Source organism: Piliocolobus tephrosceles, chromosome 4 (assembly GCF_002776525.5).
Source record: "Piliocolobus tephrosceles isolate RC106 chromosome 4, ASM277652v3, whole genome shotgun sequence".
In the NCBI taxonomy this organism is placed as follows: domain Eukaryota; kingdom Metazoa; phylum Chordata; class Mammalia; order Primates; family Cercopithecidae; genus Piliocolobus; species Piliocolobus tephrosceles.
Genome location: NC_045437.1, coordinates 33,773,504 through 33,793,635, shown reverse-complemented (window position 1 = coordinate 33,793,635; position 20,132 = coordinate 33,773,504). Strand labels below are relative to the sequence as shown.

At 43.5% G+C, this 20,132-nt stretch overlaps 1 protein-coding gene across 3 annotated transcripts in view; it reads right to left on the bottom strand.

Annotated features, from left to right (window-relative positions):
- Positions 1–20,132, bottom strand: part of RAI14 (retinoic acid induced 14) — a 172,838-nt gene that overhangs the window by 72,900 nt on the left and 79,806 nt on the right. For all 3 annotated transcript variants that reach the window (XM_023216537.2, XM_023216539.2, XM_023216538.2), the window contains one exon: positions 2,250–2,380. In XM_023216537.2, the coding sequence (XP_023072305.1) occupies positions 2,250–2,380 (131 nt within the window). The remainder of the gene's footprint in view (positions 1–2,249; positions 2,381–20,132) is intronic.

Below are 20,132 nucleotides of genomic sequence, written 5' to 3'. Positions count from 1 at the left end.
GACCACCGGTGCCCAACCTTTTCGGCACCAGGGACCAGTTTTGTGAAAGACAGTTTTTCCACAGACCAAGTACGGGGGATGGTTTCGGGATGATTCAAGTGCATTACATTTACTGTGTATTTTATTTCTATTATTATTACATTGTAATATATAATGAAATAATTATACAACTTGCTGTAATGTAGAATCTGTGGGAGCCCTGGGCTTTTTTTTTCTGGAACTACACGGTTCCATCTGGGGGTAATGGGAGACACTGACAGATCATCAAACATTAGATTCTCATAAGGAGCTCGCAATCTAGATCCCTGGAATGCGCAGTTCACAATAGGGTTTGTGCTCCTGTGAGAATCTAATGCTGCCGCTGATCTGACAGGAGGCGGAGCTCAGATAGTAATGCGAGCAGTGGGGAGTGACTGTAAACACAGAGGAAGGTTATGCTTGCACAACCACTGCTCATCTCCCGCTGTGAGCAGTACTGGTCCCATCTGTGGCCTGGGGGTTGGGGACCCCTTGGACTTTTTCTGGCCATGACCACGGTGTCCCTTAGAGTAGCACTCAACTTTTTTTTTTTTTTTTTTTCCTTTTGATACAGAATCTTGCTCTGTTGCCCAGGCTAGAGTGCAGTGGTGCAATCTCAGCTCATTGCAACCTGCGCCTCCTAGGTTCAAGTGATTATCCTGCCTCAGCCTCCCAAGTAGCTGGGATTATAGATGCCTGCACCACACCTGGCTAATTTTTCTATTTTTAGTAGAGACAGGGCTTCACTATTTTGGCTAGGCTGGTCTCAAACTCCTGACCTCAAGTGATTCCACCCACCTCAGCCTCCCAAAGTGCTGGGATTACAGGCGGGAGCCACTGTACCCGGTCAGCACTCAACCTTTGAGGGAGAGGAGATAAGGGATATGTACCCTAGGATCCTTACCCCTTGAGTGGAGTAACTCTGAGGCATACTATGAACCTGGGATAAGGAAACCCTTTTGTAAAAGGCCAGATAAATACTCTGGGCTTTGTGAGCCATGTAGTCTCTGCTATAACTACTCAACTCTGCCTTTGCAGTGTGGGAGCAGTCATGGACAATGCCCAAATGAATGGGTGTGGCTGTGTTCCAGTAAAACTTTATTTATAAAATCAGACAGTAGCCAGGCATGGTGGCACATGCCTGTAGTCCCAGTTACTTGGGAGACTGCGACAGGAGGATTGCTTGGGCCCAGGAGTTCAAGTCTAGCTTGGGCAACATAGCCAAACCCTGCTCTAGGTCTAAAAAGATTCCCAGAATCCTCTTCAAGAAAGAGTGACAAAGTTGGAACCTGTCAATAACACACCTTAAAAATACAGGTTTCTTCCTTTCTCATGCTTCCTGGGATCACTGGCTACAGAAATTACTTGCATTGTATGTATGTATACATCCCTAAATAGTATATACTACTGCTTTGTGTGTTTCACAGTAATTACACAATAACCATCATTTGACATGTTAAAAAAAAGAAAAGATGTAAAACTACTCGCACTTAAATCCTTGTCTCAGAGCCTGCTTCTGAGGGCACCCAACCTACATTATTATTTCATTTTATACTCATAACTACTCTAACAGTTAACTAATACCATCTCCATTTTATAGTAAGGAAGCTGAGGTTCAAGGATTACACAAGTCGTAAGTGATAGAGTTCTTGTGAGACGTCTATCTGGCTCCAAAGTCAGTGCTCTCTCTACAACACTGCCAACGTCAGAATGGATATAAACAAATACATGCACATACACAAACACACACAAATACTTAATCAAGTATGTAGCTTTAATTATGGCAAGCAAGAGTACTACACACAGCAAACCACAAAGCAAAATCATACTAGTCATGTACTTACTGATCTATGCTAAGGAAGATCAAATAAATAAACAAGTAGTTTAAGATAAATAAACAGTAAGGTTCGAGGGTTATAGGAAAGTACTTTTTTCTCTTTTATGCTATTTCTTATCGAAGACAGAATTCATGTCTCACCTACAATTGGTTGCAATCTTGGGAAGTAAAACCTTTGCTAATACCTGGGAACATGTATACCCATTCGAGGTAAAGCTCCATGTGTGACTTAGAATTTGGAGAGAAAGGAACTCGATAAAATATCTTCTCACATATTTCAATATGGGAGTGGAGAGGGAGCATGTGTGAAATTCCCCTGCGGATACTAAGGATTCCAGAGAACATCCCCGAAAACCCATAACCAGCATATCTGCAAACCAGTGTTTCAGCTTACGCGGTCTTGCCCTCGCTGTCGTGTTTGGTGGCACTAGCCCCCTTCTTGCAGAGCAATGAGGCCACCTTCTCCGCATCTCCATTCTCCACGGCCTGCAGCAGCCTGTCATCATTCTTGTTCCACTCATTGGTCTATAGAGAAAGAGAAGAAACAGAGGTTGTGAACAACATTGACCACAGCTGCACTGACCAGCAGGGCTGCGGTCCTCGCAGCCCCTACCCTCCCATCACTCAAATCAAAACCTGCTCCCAAAGGAGCATGTTTTAAAATACCTTCCCCTTCACCTTGGAGACACCCAAGAAGGCTGCTTTCCCAAAAGAAAACATAAATAGTGCAATGGAATCACGGCTAGTCACCAAACTCTGAGATAAAAGTTACTTCTTTTAACTAACGCTAGGAATATGACGCAACTTAAAAAGACTTCAAGGCCGGTTTACACATTAGCTAATTTCTAGCTGAACTAGACAGCTGCTCCTCAGCACATTGGCCTTTGACCTCATCCACAGCTCACTCTGTTCACTGTGTTACGGAACCAAACCGGCAGCTCAAGGTTACCCGAGGTTTACAGACACACGATTTTTCATCAGCTTTTATTGCCTTCTTTCTGGTCTGTTTACCAGGCCCTGAATTTTCAGCTGGATACTGATTTTAAGTAGTTGTCCAGGCTACCGACTCAACAAAGTCTCACCAGAAACAAAACTTCTTCCTGAGCAAGCTATTAAACATCAAAGAGCTTTGAGCAAAGCCTCAATCACTGTCAACGCCAAACCCCAACTGAATAATTCTGCAAACCACAGTAACAGTAAGGCACTCATATGTGCAAAACTGGTTTCTACACTTAGGAGGGAAAGAGATGATTTCTATACAAGAGCAAATGGGCCCTCAATATAAGACTAAGAAAGACATAAAAGGCAGCAGTGAGCCATTGGAGGTTTGGGAGCAGAGGAGGGAGAGAATTATAGAACCAGTGACTGAGGAGTCATTGGGAGGTGTCGAAGCACATGGGATTAATGAGGGAAAGAGGGGGAGGAAGGAAAGATGCTGGGCACATCAAAGCCCCTGGGCACTTTGCGAGCCCAGGCTGATTTCCAGTCGTCTCCTGCACCAGGCCCCTGACCCCTTCAGCTGTGGACACCACATCCTGGGAGAGACTCCTTTTCCCTTCCCAAAGCTTTCTATAGACTCTGCTTCCTTGCGGCCTCGGAAGAAATGAACTTCCAGGTATTTCGTATTAACGGCTTTATGATGGACCCCCTACAAGGAAGCAGACAGAGGAGATAATGAAGATTTAAAAGCAAAAAAGAATAAATTTTATAGGATGACAGTCTTCCATGGCCCGGGAGTATGTTCCCAATCTCTGTACCGATGGAAATGAGGAAACTCAACAGGTCTTTGTCCATCAAATGTCTCAGTCACCCTCCCAACCCTAGCCTATATGTACGGCCTTACACAAAGCCACAAGCCAGGGAAGGATAAAAGAGATGTGTCCAGAATTTGTATCTCTGAACATCTCAGGACTGAACCATTCCCAGTTTTTAGGACTCCGTCCTCCCCCACAGCCAACACTGAGTGCAAGTGCACAGTAAGAATGAAGCAGGTTTGAACAAAAATCAGCAGCTTATTCTCTGGGCTGCGTGAACTTGAAGTCCAGAACTCCAGATATGTTTTGTGACCTGATGTCACCCATAAATCTTTCTGTGCCTTAGTTTCCCCAGGCTTTGGACTGGATGTCCACTGTGATTCCACCAAAGCTCAAAATTCTTATTATATAAAATTCCCCAAATTCTGCTGGGGATGATTCTAGAACAGTACTGTCTACCATCATGGAAATGTTCTCTATCTGAGCTTTCAAATACTATAGCCACAAAGCCAGTGATTCTTAACCAGGATTTGTTTCGCCCCTGTGGGGTCATTTGGCAATCTCTGGAAACATTTTGGTTGTTATGTCTACAGACTGCTACTGGCATTGAGTAGGTAGAGACCAGGTGTGCTGCTGAACATCCTACAATGCACAAATGCACAAGACAGTCCTCCTACTCCCACCAAGAATAATCTGGCCCAAAATGTCAAAACTGCATGAGCCACTTGTGGCTACTGAGCACTGGAAATGTGGTTAGTGCTACTGAAGAAGTGAATTTTTAACTTTGAGATTTCACATGCCGTCAGCCAGGGGCTACCATGTAGACCAGTGCAGCTCTCCTTGATGACTCTCTTCATATGTTTTAGAACGTAAGAATGTGTCTGGACCAACATCAGCCACGCTCCTACTACAGCAATTTACTCACAAAGAAGACATGAGATGTTGTCTTTAGTTACCAATCAAGCCTCCTGTTGAAGGGAAACACAAGAAATATGGCAATCCTCACACCATCATTTGTTAGTGGAATAGAAAGCGTAACTTAACAACTGTACAAACAACTGTAGCAAATGATCAAGCCCCAAGAAACACAGTGCAGCTTATTTCCCCCAGAGGGCATTTTATAAGCAAAGAAAAAAGGGAGGGAAAGTTTACTGAAGAACATTTAGGACCAATGATCCCTACCTAGAGAATCCTAAAAGAGAAAAGTATTGTTTTTCAAAATCCTTTTCTTACTTGAACTGAACAAATTAAAACTGGACTGGGAAGATCAAAAGGATATGAAATCTCAGAGGACAAGACTGAAAGTACTCAAGCAAAGGAACTGCCACATGAAAGGATTTTCCTTTTCAACATTGCTAAAGCGCTCTACTCTTAAGTAGAGAAAAATCCGATTGCAGGGGTTCCCTAAAATTAGTTCCACGTGGATCTTTAGGGAGTTCAATTTCTATACTTATAACATGGCAGGAGAGATCCTCCCTATCCTGCTCTTTGGAAGACAAGGCCAATGCCACATTCCTAGTGGTCTGAAATGCCTCGCTTCTATTGAGAGCCTCTCCTCAGTGCAAGCCAGAATTTACTTTTCTCTTGGAGCAGATGAAGGGAACATGGTTACACAAGCAAATCTTCAATAAATAATCTTCAACATCATTCAAGAAGTGCTGCAGATGGGGTTCACAGTAAGCAGAGCTAGGTTGGGAAAAGAAGAGAGAAGGTAAGAGTTTTACTCTTGCTGGGCGTGGTAGCTCATAACTGTAATCCCAGCTACTGGGGAGGCCAAAGCAGAAGGATTGCTTGAGGTGTTCGAGACCACTCTGGGCAACACAGTGAAATGCCATCTCTAAAAATGAAAATTTTAAAAAGAGTTTTGCTCTTAAAATTCTTACAAGCATGCTAAAAATAGAGGCCAAGTAGGATCCCAATTAGACCTCTGATCCAGGAATCTGGATTCTGATCAGTAGCAGAGTTGTCTCGTCCTGGGTCAGGCCACTCATCATACTTGCAATTAGCTCTGACATGCACAACTGGCCATACCATGCTCCTTCCAGAAGCACAGTGCTCAAGATGTCCTCACTTTTCCTTTCTAAACTTGCTCATGGAGATATTTCCTACATCCTCTCATCCTCTCCTATACAACTATTCTATCCAGTGCCATCCTTTATTTTATTTCATTTTTTCTTTTGAGATGGAGTCTCACTTTGTTGCCCAGGCTGCAGTGCAGTGGTGTGATCTCGACTCACTGCAACCTCCACTTCCCGAGTACAAGTGACTCTCCTATCTTTCCTGGGTACCTGGGATTACAGGCATCTGCCACCATGCCTGGCTAATTTTTTTTTTTTTTTTTTTTTGAGATGGAATCTCACTCTGTCACCAGGCTAGAGTGCAGTGGCGCAATCAGTTCACTGCAACCTCCGCTTCCTGGGTTTGAGCGATTCTCCTGCCTCAGACTCCCGAATAGCTGGGACTACAGGCGCCCACCACAACGCCCTGCTAATTTTTGAATTTTTAGTATAGATGGAGTTTTCCCATGTTGGCCAGGATGGTCTCAATCTCTTGACCTCGTGATCTGTCCACCTTGGCCTCCCAAAGTGCTGGGATTACAGGCGTGAGCCACAACACCTGGCCCAATTATTATATTTTTAGTAGGGACAGGGTTTCACCATGTTGGCCAGGCTGATCTGGAACTCCTGACCTCAAGTGATCCTCCTGCCTTGGCCTCCCAAAGTACTGGGATTACAGGCATGTGAGCCACCATGCCCAGCTCCAGTGCCATCTTCTATACCAAAATTCCCATAGCCAATCACAACATGAGACAAAATAGATGTTCAATAAGCACTCTGAGTCATTCCTTGGAATCCAGAAGCAAATCCTCTCCCCTACTCCCACCCCCAAGCATCAAAAGAAATCTCAAAAAGTCACTTTGGTCCAAAGTAGAGCTGGTCGAATAAATAGGTGAAGTTTGAAATGTTATCGTAACATCCCAAAGTAATTCATTCATGCTCTAGAATCAAGGAAGGCTTTTGGAGACCACCATCAAAGTAACAATATTACCTCTCACCACTTTTAATGAAAATCCTCTCCTCTAACTAGCGTGCCCTCCATACGACAGGACTGACTCTGCCTCCACACTGGGCTTCTAGTCCTCTTATAGTTTTCAACTCTAGGAAGCCTATATAGTTTATTGGTTAACCTAACATGTTAAAAAAATAAAATCAAAAAATAGAAAACATCAGATGCACCATCTTTAATAAAGTTAAATGTCTTATGAAACTTTCATTTATTGCATGTATGTGTATGCTGACTGATGATGTAAAATACATTTCTTGGCTGGGCATGGTGGCTCATGCCTGCGATTCCAGCTACCTGGGAGTCTGAGGCAGGATAACTGCTTGAACCCAGGAGGTGGAGATTGCAGTGAACCAAGATTGCGCCACTGCACTCCAGCCTGGGTGGCAAAGCGAGATCTTGTCTCAAAAAAAAAAAAAAAAGAAAGAAAAGATACATATATATATATATGTAAGAAATATACATATTTCTTACTGGAGGATCACAAGAGAAAACACTGGCAGCCACTGCTTCAGAATGCTCTGTCATCCCATCCGCCTACGCAAAGGCGTATTTCTAAAGCCTAGCTCAAGCACTGCAGGCTCTCTCCACCCTTTCCTGGTGACCTCTCTCGGTTTCTCTACTCCATTGCATCCCTGGGGGCCACCCACTGGCTCATCTCAACCGAGGCCTACAGTCTAGACTTGATGAATTATCGCATCCTGGTTTTTGTTCGAGAGCTTACAGTTTGTCTCCTGTCTTTTGCTCCCTGAAGGCCCTGAGAACAGGCTTCATTTCTTACCCCCATGGTGGCTGGTAAACGCTCAGTATTTGCTGCTGATTTTAGCAGGAAGTTGATTGACCTAAATCTCTCTTGACTTAGCAAATTATTTGTTTTTTCATTTACAAAAGTTTCATTCTTTTGCAAACAACTATTAAATCGTATTTCAGATTTTTTTATAGGCTAAATAAATCCAATTCCCTTAACTTTTTTAACAAAAGGCCAATTTTCCAAGATTTTAATCATGTGAACGCTTTCTTCAAATCTCTTCCCAACTAAGGAGCCCAGCCTTATAAATTCAATTGGGGTGAAGGCGGTGCCTCCCAGTCACAAGAATCAACTGGGTGCTTGTTAAATCTGCAGACTCCAAGGCCCCATCTGGCAGATTCTGACCCCAGGAGTCTGGGGTGGAGCCTTGGAATCACTTAGGTTCAATGAGCGCATCCTTTGATTTTTATCTAGCTTGAGGACAACTGGAACCTATGCTAAGGTTAACAGGAGAATTTACTTGAAAGAATTTTCTTCTTCCACAAGGCATTAAGGAAGCGGCCTGGGAAGAGAAGAAGTCTTCGCTATTTTCTTGTAGAACTAGGTATTTTGTCGCCCACAAAAGCTGAGTAAATATTGGTCTTTCCCCAACCTGTGTATAAGACATGTATTGGAATGTCAACGAAAGCATTGCTCATAACAGGCAAGAATTACAGGTAACCCAAATTTCCAATAACAGATGATGGATAAATAAATTATCATATAATCAAGCTACAGAATATCACACAGCAATGAAAATGAATAAACTACAACTACATACAACAACACAGATGGGTATTAAAAGCAGTATTGGTGAAAGAAGCAAGACACACACAAGAAAACCCACAATAGTATGACTGCATGCACATAAAGATGGAAACAGGAAACATGGAACCATAGTGTTTAGGGATGTATACACAGATGATAAAATTATAGGCTGGGTGAGTTGGTGTTGGGATGCCTGTAATCCCAACACTTTGGGAGGCCAAGGTGGGCGGATCACTTGAGGTCAGGAGTTCGAGACCAGCCTGGCCAACATGGTGAAACCCCGTCTCTACTAAAAATACAAAAAAATTAGCCAGGCATGGTGGCAGACACCTATAATCCCAGCTTCTCGGGAGGCTGAGGCAGGAGAATCGCTTGAACCCAGGAGGCAGAGGTTGTAGTAAGCACTCCAGCCTGGGCAACAAGAGCGAGACTCCATTTCAAATTAAAAAAAAAAAAAAAATTATGGCCAGGCGCGGTGGCTCACACCTGTAATCCTAGCACTTTGGGAGGCTGATGCAGGCAGATCACCTGAGGTTGGGAGTTCGAGACCAGCCTAACATGAAGAAACCTTGTCTCTACTAAAAATACAAAATTAGCTGGGCCTGGTGGCGTATGCCTGTAATCCCAGCTACTGGGGATGCTGAGGCAGGAGAATCACTTGAACCTGGGAGGCGAAGGTTGTGGTGAGCTGAGATCATGCCATTGCACTCCAGCCTAGGCAACAAGACCAAAACTCCATCTCAAAAAAAAAAAAAAATTATAAAGCAAAGTCAGGATAAGGTCACTATAAAAGTAAAGGTCACGATTAGGGCTGAAGGTGTGGCATCCTGTCAGGAAGGGACACCTGGGACCATTCTGGGACTTGCTCTGTTTTAGGGTCTGATTAGCAACTCCTCAGATGCTCACTTTAAAACTACTTGTTAGACTGTACATCATTTTGTGTACTTTCCTCCATATGTAATTTATATCTTTTATTTCCCTCTCCTTCCCTCACCATCCCCCTTCAGGCATACAAAACACATACACACAGAATTTAGAAAGAAGTCCTGTGGTTCAGTTTTTGGTCAAGTTAACACCAGGTCAAACGCCTTCGAACAGTTCAGTCTCATTTGCTGTTTCCTCATCTCTTAAAAAAACAGGCAGAGTGGTGCCAAAATCTGGTTCTTAATCTTTTGGAGGCCTCATGGACCACCTGGAGAATCTGGTAAAGTTGCAGACTTTCCTCAGAATAATGCACATCCACACAAACACTTGCATATGATTTCTGGCTTAAATATCTACACCCACCCAGTCCACCCCTAATCCCAAGTTTAAAATTCCTGGTGTAGAAAAGAAGAGACAGACTTCAGAGTTCGGTGCTACTGAGTTGAAATTCCAGTTCCATCACTTCTAGGTGGTCATCAGTGTCCCTGGGCCTCCCTGTCCTTATCTATAAATGGCAGGAAATCCCACCTACTTGTAAATTGTCCTGAGAATTAGACGCAACATACATAAACAGCCTGGCACATATTAGGTACCTAAAATGGTGATTCTTCTGGAATTTGATGAGCTGCACTGCTCCTTCTTGACTAATGCTCTATGAATATTTTAATATTTACAATTCAGGACCGATAGTCCAATACCCTTTTAGAGGCTGATAACACCTTAATGCAAATTTTCTACTAGGCTCCTTCAAAATTATATTTTAAAGGGCTCTAGAGAAACATTCACAGACACAAAATTAACGATTTTATTGAATATGGCTTACTTTTCCAAGAGACTGTTTAAACAGACATGATTTCAACAGATCACATTAGGCCATATTTGCAAGTTCAGGAAGCCATATGTTATGCTCCAGAGACATGTGTAATGTGTCAGCTATGAGGGGCGGCATGTGGGAAAGAGCCCTTACCCTCAATGTGGGCTCCAAACATTCCTGCTAATATATCACAAATGATATTGGCTGGCCGGTAAGTGTCCTATTCATCAAATCATTTCCAAATGACACTGACCTGCTTAAAGGTTTTCTCTTGAAGCTTGGCCTTTTTGAAGCCTTGCCTGCCTCCATCTAGAATAGCAAACATCATGTCAACTGGGTGATGAACGCTGGGGATTTGGCAACCAGCAGTGTCTGCCCTTGGCCAGACATGGCATCACCTTCTTTTATTTTGGTTTCATCATTGGGACCTGAAAAACCAGTGGAACTCAGTGGTCACAGACACTTGGCTAGTCAAGAGATTTTGAGTTTTCAAATATATCAACTCAATCAAAATAATCCAGTGGCACGGAATAAGCCAGGAAGAGAGTTTCTTTGACTTTCTTGAGAAAAGATGCAAAAACCCTAACCATCACCAATTAGAATGCTCTTGTTCTGTGGCTCTGCTTGGGCAGCCATCTGGAGGAGTCTATTTGAGATTATCTTGAGAAAAGCTGCATTTCTTGCTCCAGTTTTCGGTAAGCAGACTGTTTTGCCAATATAATTAGCAAGGCTAACACGAAAGACAAAGTCAACTGTTTTCACTGGGAAGGTTTCAGATTCATATTGTCCAGGAAAAAAAATTGCACACACCTCATCGTTTTACGAAAGAGTACAAGAAACAGGCAAGCTTCAGTCTCAAATAATATTTTCCCCGGTTGACTATATCCACCAGTACTTATAGATATGTATCTACTAGGTGCAGGGTAATAGAGAAGATTCTATAGCTGTTACACAGATAAGTGAGATCTAATCCCTATCATTCATTCATTTATTCAACAAATAAGTGTGTTTTACATGCAGTATAGCCTTTCCCAAATTTTCTTTTCTTTTTTTTTTTTTTAATTTTTATTTTTTTAATTTGTAGAGACGGAGTCTGCCTAGGTTGCCCAGGCTGGTCTTGAACTCCTGAGCTCAAGGGATCCTCCCACCTTAGCCTTCCAAAGTGCTGGATTATAGGCATGAGGCTCCCAAATTTTCTATATAGTTGTGGAGATAAAATACAGTAATACCAGAAATATGCCAACAATGCAAAATAGGATATTAGAAGTGGCAACATGAGCAAAATGGTGAATTGACACACTAGAAGGGAAAGACAACTTACAGCTGGGCAAGCAGGGGGTTTCCTGACTGGATTGTGAACCAGTCCTTGCAAGGAGTAATATTTAAATTAAAGGAGAGAAGAAAAGACACAAGGATCAAAACATACAAGGTATATTTAGTAGAGAGGGTAAATAACAAGTTGATACAAGCAAAACCTTACAACCAAAAATTTACCAATACAACATGGCAAACACCTAATCAGCAGTTTCCTAAAAGAGCATTCCAGATAACGTTCGTTACTTCAGGCCAATACCTGGTAAGTTTATCTAAAATGTCTTTTCCCTTTCCTTACATTTTTGCTTAAAATTATTCACAAACGCAGGTTACACTGTCACTGCTGTTCACCCTGAAATCCATCACCCTCCCTAAATGAAGTGCATCAGCGCTTCCTGAGGTCTTTTCCACATAAATGCTGAGTGCTGTGGCATGGACATAATACATAAACACCTCCATCCAGAAATAGGCTGGTCCCTCTGCCCTACCCACCTGAGCAAGCTCCTCCTCCTCATTGCTTTCCTTTTCCCCAGCCCTTCGTGGCCGCCAGGACCAGGTTAGTTCTCATTGCTGGGGTCCCCCATGCTCTCTTCCATAGGCCTTGGCATGGCTGTAATTAAATAGTATTTCCAAAATATCTGTAAAGGTCTGTTGACCATCCACTGGACTAGACTTCCAGGGCATGGGCAATGGCCAGCATCTGTCTTGTTCACCACTAAGCCCCAAGCCCCTTGCCCACTGCCCACTGCCCACTGGATGGTAGGAGCTCAATTCAGAGCTGTGCATGGAAAGGCTTTGTTTTTCTTATTTCTACCTTGGGAGCTACTATTAATTAACCTCGTTAAGAATTTTAAATTATTAAATAATTTTAAAGACCTACCATGTGCTACCAAGTCAGAGCACAGTCTCATGGGGGCAGAGACAGGTCTAAAATAAGTGAAGCCAATTTTTTCCTTCATGGAGAAAAATTATTCCATCCAATTCTATTGGTTTCAACTACTCATTTACGTACATTCATTATTTAGAGAGTGAGAGAGTATGTGTACTATGTACTTCTTATGTACTATGTGAAGTGCTTGGCATAAAAAGATGGATAGGAATATTGTTCCTCAAGGAGCCTTCAGACTTCTGAGAACAGAAACATACCCAATAGCTACTTATGTCATTGTTTATCAGTGCTAGACTAACACTGTGGACTCAGGCCTATGAATGCCCAAAGAGGATACCATTACTACTAAAATTAAAATGTACAGTGCGAGGAGCTGTACTATATTACAATTTAACCTTTACAGTAACCCTATGAGGTAGGTACTATTAGTAGCCCTTTACAGATAAGGAAAATAAGGCACAAAGAAGTTAAAAAACATATGCAGTCACTCCATTTACAATACAGTTGGTTCTCTCCAGAGGAGAAAGCCAAAGCAATTCAATGGAAGATAAAGGAGGGAACTGTATTAGCTGGTCTTCACGCTGCTGATAAAGACATACCTGAGACTGGGAAGAAAAAGAGGTTTAATTGGATTTACAGTTCCACATGGCTGGGGAGGCCTCAGAATCATGGGAGGAGGCAAAAGGCACTTCTTACATGGCGGCGGGAAGAGAAAAATGAGGAAGAAGCAAAAGCAGAAACCCCTGAGAAACCCATTAGATCTCGTGAGACTTACTATCATGACAATAGCACAGGAAAGACCAGCCCCCATGATTCAATTACCTCTCCCTGGGTCCCTCCAACAACATGTGAGAATTCTAGGATTTACAATTCAAGTTGAGATTTGGGTGGGGACACAGCCAAACCATATCAGGAAATTTTTAGGATGTTTAAACTTTTTAGGAGGGTTTAAATGTGTTTATAGACTGGGGCAAGCAAAGGAGTCAGTGGAGACAGAGACAGCATGAAAGGTATAAGGATTGGGAGGCTGAGGCAGGCAGGTCACTTGAGGTCTGGAGTTCAAGACCAGCCTGGCCAACATGGTGAAACTCTGTCTCTGCTAAAAATACAAAAATTAGCTGAGTGTGGTGGTATGTACGTGTAATCCCAGCTACTCGGGAGGCTGAGGCAGCAGAATCCCTTGAACCCATGAGGCAGAGGTTGCAGTGAGCCGAGATCACACCACTGCACTCCAGCCTAGGCTACAGAGCGAGACTCTGTCTCCGTAAAAAGAAAAAAAGAAAAAAAAAGGGGGGGGTATTATAAGGGAGGGAGGTGTGATGAAAGGGGCTGGGAGGTAGCAGAATTGAGGATTCAACCCAGGCAGAAGGCTGATCTTTGTGAATTGGGGTCATGTTCTGCCTCTGAAATAGTAAAGAGGAAGAGGAGGATGAGCAGAGATGCAGTGGCAGGGAAGAAGTCACTGTTTGTGTTTTATGGCTTTTACCCTTTCTTGGGGAAATGGGAGACAGAGTAAGCAGGGTCAGTAGTGGGCAAAGAAGCCCCACATGTGGTAATGCTTCAATAGCTCCCAGGGGGAAGTGAGTAAGGAAACCTGCCTAAAACAAATAAAAGGGTTTTTGAACAGCTCCAAAGGTCCAGTTGGGAGCAGCAATTATAACTCCATAGAGAAACCATTTGGTAAGGTCACATGATTTTTCACTGGGAGCATCCGGTAGGATGGGGGAAAGGGACGGCTGGCTTGATCCATCATGGGAGACTGAAAAGACAGGGAGTGAAGCAGAGATTCCAGGGTGAAAGGGTGAGAAGGGGCAGTCAGAGAGTACCTGCAATGACTATGGGACTGGGGACAGGTAAGGACAAGATCCAGGGACTGATCCTATAGATCAGAGGCAGGGCGTAGGACGGGTCATTGATGTGAATGTTAGAGTTCCCAGAATGATGGCAGAAAGGAAAGATCCTGGTGAAATATTAGAGAGCCACTTAGATGTCCCTAAAATATGGTGAAAAACATGAGATGAGGGTGGCCCAGCGTAACCAAGAGCAGCAAATGTCAAATGAAAAAGGAGCAATGAGATTGTACAGCACATGAGTCAAGTCTTATGACAAAGTGGCTTCTTGTGATTTGCTGAATTGTGAGAGTATGTGATAGTCCCTTCCAGGTGCCATAAATAATTTTTTTTCATTTAAATCACCATAACCACCTGTACTGTGTTGAACAGTATCCCCAGAAAATGCACATTTTTCCAGAACCACAGAATGTAACCTTATTGGATAATAGGGTCTTTGCAAGCACCATCAAGTTAAGATGAGGTCATATTGGTTTAAGTTGGATCCAAAATCCAATGACTGGTGTCCTTGTAAGGAGAAAGAGATTCAAAGGCATAGAGAAGACACAGGATGAAGGCTATGTGATAATGGAGGCAGAGACTGGAGTTATGCTGCCATTAACCAAGGAACATCAAAGATTGCCAGCAACCACCAGGAGCTAGAAGAGGCAAGGAAGGATTCTTCCCTAGAACTTTGGGAGAGAGCATGGCCTTGCCAATGCCTTGATTTTCGAGAATCATTTCTGTTGAGAGAATACATTTCTGTTGTTTTAAGCCACCCAGTTTGTGGTCATTTGTTACAGCGGTCACAGGAAACTGGTAGACCATCCTGAGGCAGCTAGTGTTATCCTCATGTTACTGATGAGAAAACGGAGGCACAGATATATAAGCATCTTGCCTAAAGTTAAAGTCAGAGAGTGGAAGACCTGGAATTGAAACCCTCACTCCAATGCTCTCATCACTGCCCTTTCCTGCCTCCCACATATGCCCATCACATGGAGGAAGACCTCCAAAAAACCAAGCCAACTGGAAGAGAACAGCAGATCACAGCAAAGTGGTCACTGGGGCCGAGGGAGAGAACTCAGTCTGCTGGAATCAAGATGGGGAACTCTGAGGTCTGAATAAGTGCCTTTTAACCACAGGAACCACATCTAAAGAAAACTCAGTATTAAATATAAAATTTGTAGTTACACAAAAGCATTTAAAACAAGATTATTTGCTTTATAAACATGTTCATAAGGCTTCTGTGAATAGCAAGCTTTTGTGAAAAAAAAAATAAATAGGATTTGACTTACTCAAACATTCATTCATTGCTTAAAGGGCGTGTAACAACGAATATCTTACAGTCTGAGCAAGGCTTCCTTGCCCACAGACAGGACACTTGGAGACAGGTCTGGCTATAATCCAAGGACACCCCAAAAGTATTCCTGGCATGTGTCTGAGCATCATAAGCAGCCACAACTCCTGAGCTTTGCCCTTCACCCAAGTGATACATTACACATTTCACATGAAGTATTCAGACAGAATGATTTCATCCACAAAGTCTGCTTAAGTACACTTTAAGTGTCTAAATAGTCAGAGTCGAGGACCAAAGCAATCTCCTGTCCTGATCATGCCCTTTACAGATGTTAAAAAATTAACGAAGGGCAAAGAGATAGCTAAAGAAATTCACATGCCATGGAAACAATCCTTCAAGGTATAAATTCTATGTGAGTGCTAATTAATCTGTATTTTCTGCACACCCCTCCCCCTCCACACACACACAAACACACACACACACCCTTTTGGAACCAGTTAGTTCAACATGTGAAAGAAGGGATCGTCTATGGAGCTGGGCTCCACCCCAGGTCCAGGGTATCTCAATTGCCTATGACTAGTTTTTTTGTGTGAGTACTAAGAAAAAAATTGGGGACCCCAAGGTTAGGAGTCCAAGGCAGCTTCCCATACTTGGTGTCGGCTAACTCTATGCACATGTAAGTCCTAAGTGACTGTGGGGGTTTAATAGTGTCCCCCAAACATTCATGTCGACCTGGAGCCTCAGAATGCCATCTTAATTGGAAATAGGGTCTTTACAGATGTAACTGGTTAAGGATCTAGGGATTAAATTATTCTAGACTCGGGATAAACCCTAACCCTGACAACTGGTATCCTTAGAAATGGAATAGAGGAGGCAGAGACATGAGGAAGAAGGCGATGTAAAGATGGAGGCAGAGGTCAGAGTGGTGTGCCTACAAGGAACCAAGGATTGCTGGCAACCACCAGAACCAGGAGACAGGCATGCAACAGTTTTTCCCTTCAGAATGTCCAAAATGAACCAACCCTGCTGATGTCTTAATTTTGGACTTCTGGCCTCTTGAACTGTGAGAGGAATCTGTTGTTTAAGCCACAGCTGGTAGTAATCTGCTATGGCAGCCCTAAGAAACTGATGTGGTGACACATGGAAGGGGCTTGCTCAACCAGCACGAACAGCCCCCAAGGACTCCATCCCTACTGACTGCAGTTTGACAGCAGCCTTCTGCAGGAACCACACTCTGCATTGATTTGTTTCCTGTTTGTTCACAATCACCGGGCGGTGTGTTGGGTATAGACACTAAAAACAGCAGGCCAGGCATGGTGGCTCATGCCTGTAATCCGGGCACTTTGGGAGGCCCAGGTGGGTGGATCATAAGGTCAGGAGGTCAAGACTAGCCTGGCCAAGATGGTGAAACCCCGTGTCTACTAAAAATACAAAAAAAAATTAGCCAGGCATGGTGGCAGCCGCCTGTAATCCCAGCTACTGGGGAGGCTGAGGCAGGAGAATCACTTGAACTCGGAGGGCGGAGGTTGCAGTGCGCCGAGATTGCACCACTGCACTCCAGCCTGGGGGACAGAGTAAGACTCCATCTTAAAAACAAAAAAACGGGCCGGGCGCGGTGGCTCAAGCCTGTAATCCCAGCACTTTGGGAGGCCGAGACGGGCAGATCACGAGGTCAGGAGATCGAGACCATCCTGGCTAAACCGGTGAAACCCCGTCTGTATTAAAAAATACAAAAAAAAAACTAGCCGGGCGAGGTGGCGGGCACCTGTAGTCCCAGCTACTGGGGAGGCTGAGGCAGGAGAATGGTGTAAACCCGGGAGGCGGATCTTGCAGTGAGCCGAGATCGTGCCACTGTACTCCAGCCTGGGCGACAGAGCGAGACTCAGTCTCAAAAAAAAAAAAAAAAAAAAAAAACCCCAGCAAACTGCAGTAGTGTATGGTATTTAGCTCAAGGCTGCTGTGAACGTCAAATGTTTCTAAATCTACTTCTCTGTTTTTCACATTTCTTAAAGAAAACAAATTTTTTATGATTAAAAAAAAAGTGACTGTTTACCCCAGTGTTTCTCAAAGAGTATGACTCAAGACTGCATATTAGAATCACCTAGGTGTCTGAAAAAAGTATGAATGCTTTTAGATATTCCCTATGATTCTACTGTCGGCCAAAATTACTCTTCGCTTGACAACAATGAAGATGATACACTGGCTTGATATTAACTACGTTTGTATTTGTTAAAATGTTGAACAAGACCCAAGGTTAAATCTCAGCACTCACACCACTATAGACTTACTATATGCCAGTGGCAATCAAGATGCCCCATAGAGAAAAAAGGGCCTGAACCAGGCTTGCTGAGCCCCGAGTCATAAGTCCCTTGCCTTGGTTAGCGACAAGGCCACCCAAGCTGGAGAAGCTTCATCTTCTCTCCCTCCACCTCCCCAGCCAATTACTCAGCAAAGACTGTCAGCGCCATGTCTCTCGTTTCCCTGGCATTGACCTCTTTTCCATTCCTATTCTATCCTATTTGGTTCAACAAACACCTTTTTGGTTCCTATTTTTGCCAGGCATCATGCTAGACACCTCCTCTTTGCCAAGCTCCTGGGACACAATGATACGTGTGGATTCTTCATAAAACCATGGAAGAGGTTCTGACACTGATCATTGTTTAGGACATTTCAATTGTCTTTTAACTGGTCTTCCCAGTTCCACTTCCCCTCTTCCCTCTTCCCATGCCAACTTCCCTCGTAGTGATGTTCTCTTGTCCACTGCTCTGGCTCACTTCCTCACACAAAACCATCCAGGGCTGTCCATGGTCAACAAGAGATCCCACACTCTTCCGTGCCCCCATTCAAGGCTTTTCTTAATCCAGTTTCAAACCTTAAATCCCTCTATGCCCAGCTCTCCCTCTGGGCCATGCCACATAAGCCACATAAATGCTCTGCCTCAGCCAAGCTGTTTGTTCCAGAATCCAAGTTATTCTGTCCTCTTCTACATTGTAACTACAAGTACGTTTTCCTCCCATTTTTATCTGGCCATCTCTCTGCCAACTAGGCATAAAGTTGTTCCCTGCCATCTATTTCAACAAAGGTTTACACTGGTATTCCAAGTATATGGTGCTCCCACTTCATGTCTGCTTACAGAGAGGGAAACAGTGTAGGGCTAAGAGTCTGGATTCTGGGTTCTTGAGTTCGAATCTTGGCTCTACCGTGTGTGTGACCTTGGAGAAGTTACTTAACCTGGCATGCCTCCATTTTCTCCATTGTAAAATAGGGGATGCCAGCACATTTTAACATATTTGAATTCCCAAAGAGATCGTACTTAATGGCAAAAACTTTCACATTCTTTCACCATGCCCTTCCTGGTCGATCTATCCAGATATTTTTGAATGAATTGTTCCATTAAAATATAATTTGCTCTGGCTTGGAGGGGATGTTCCACAATGCTCCAAACTCATTATTGTCATTCCAAGTTTCTATAAGCGATGTAAGTGGGTTTGGAAGCCTCAGTAAACAGAGTGACTTAAATAATCAAAATACTACACACATATGAGCACGATGTCTAATGTTATCAGAGGTTAATTTTAAGTAGTCTGGATAGTTTAGTATATTTCAGGCAAGAGACACCACTGATTTATTTAAAACAGAACTCTTATAGTTCTCAAGAAAGGGCATATTTGTTATAGCCTTCCTACACTCCAATAATAGCAAGCCCAAAATAAACGCCAATATCCACCCACAGGGGGAAAAATCTAGTTCCAAGAAATCACGTCTGCCTGATGTCTAAAGGCAGAGGTCAGCATTTTTTAAGAGCATGAGACAAGGGGCCATGATGTTCAGTATCAGCCTGGTCTGGGCTTTGGACGAGGATGTGCACAGATGGCCTTCTTCATCACGGTCTCCCCAGCCCCCAGAAGACACAGGCCTCTAAGGCAAGCCCATGAAGTCTGAACTCTGCAACTGAACATTTCTTAACAACGGCAACAGAGGAGCCAAAACCAAGGATGCTGGCAGATATAGAGAACTTTGGAAAACTCATCGAGGTTCCCGTATGGGAAGCCTCATTCATGACCCTTTTAAAGATCACAAGGGATTCTCCAAAACTGTCTTGGCTTAGAGTTTTGTGATTTAACTAGATGCCAAGTAGCCAGCGAACACACACACAAATCACCAAAAGCAGGAAAATCTGAGTCAAGTAATACTGGAACTCTAGCGTGTGGTGTTGGGCTATGGATTCAGGCCGTAATCTAAGATATATATCAGGAATCTGCAGTTTGACTCCACACACTGAAAAGGAATGAGTCTATTTATTGGTAAAACAATGAAATAATAATATGAATGCTTTTGAAATTCTGAAACTCTATTTCCAGGGCATCCTATACACAACTTCTTATCACTTAAACAGACACTTTCTACTGAAAGTCACTTGGTGTATACCTAGTAGTGTCACATAAGTTGAGAGCTCAAGAACAGGGACCATGGCTTTTATTTTAATTTTTTGAGACAGAGTCTTGCTCTGTACCCAGGCTGGAGTGCAGTGGTGTGACCTCGGCTCACTGCAACCTCTGCGTCCCGAGTTCAAGAGATCCTTCTGCCTCAGCCTCCCAAGTAGCTGGGATTACAGGTGTGCGCCACCATGCCTGACTAATTTTGTATTTTTGGTAGAGATGGGCTTTCACCATGTTGGTCAGGCTGGTCTTGAACTCCTGACCTCAGGTGATCCACCCACCTCGGCTTTCCAAAGTGCTGGGATTATAGGCACGAGCCACCACACCTGGTCAGGGACCGTGGCTTTTACGTCTGTATCCCAGGCATCTGGCACAAGGACTGACACAAGACCAGTGATG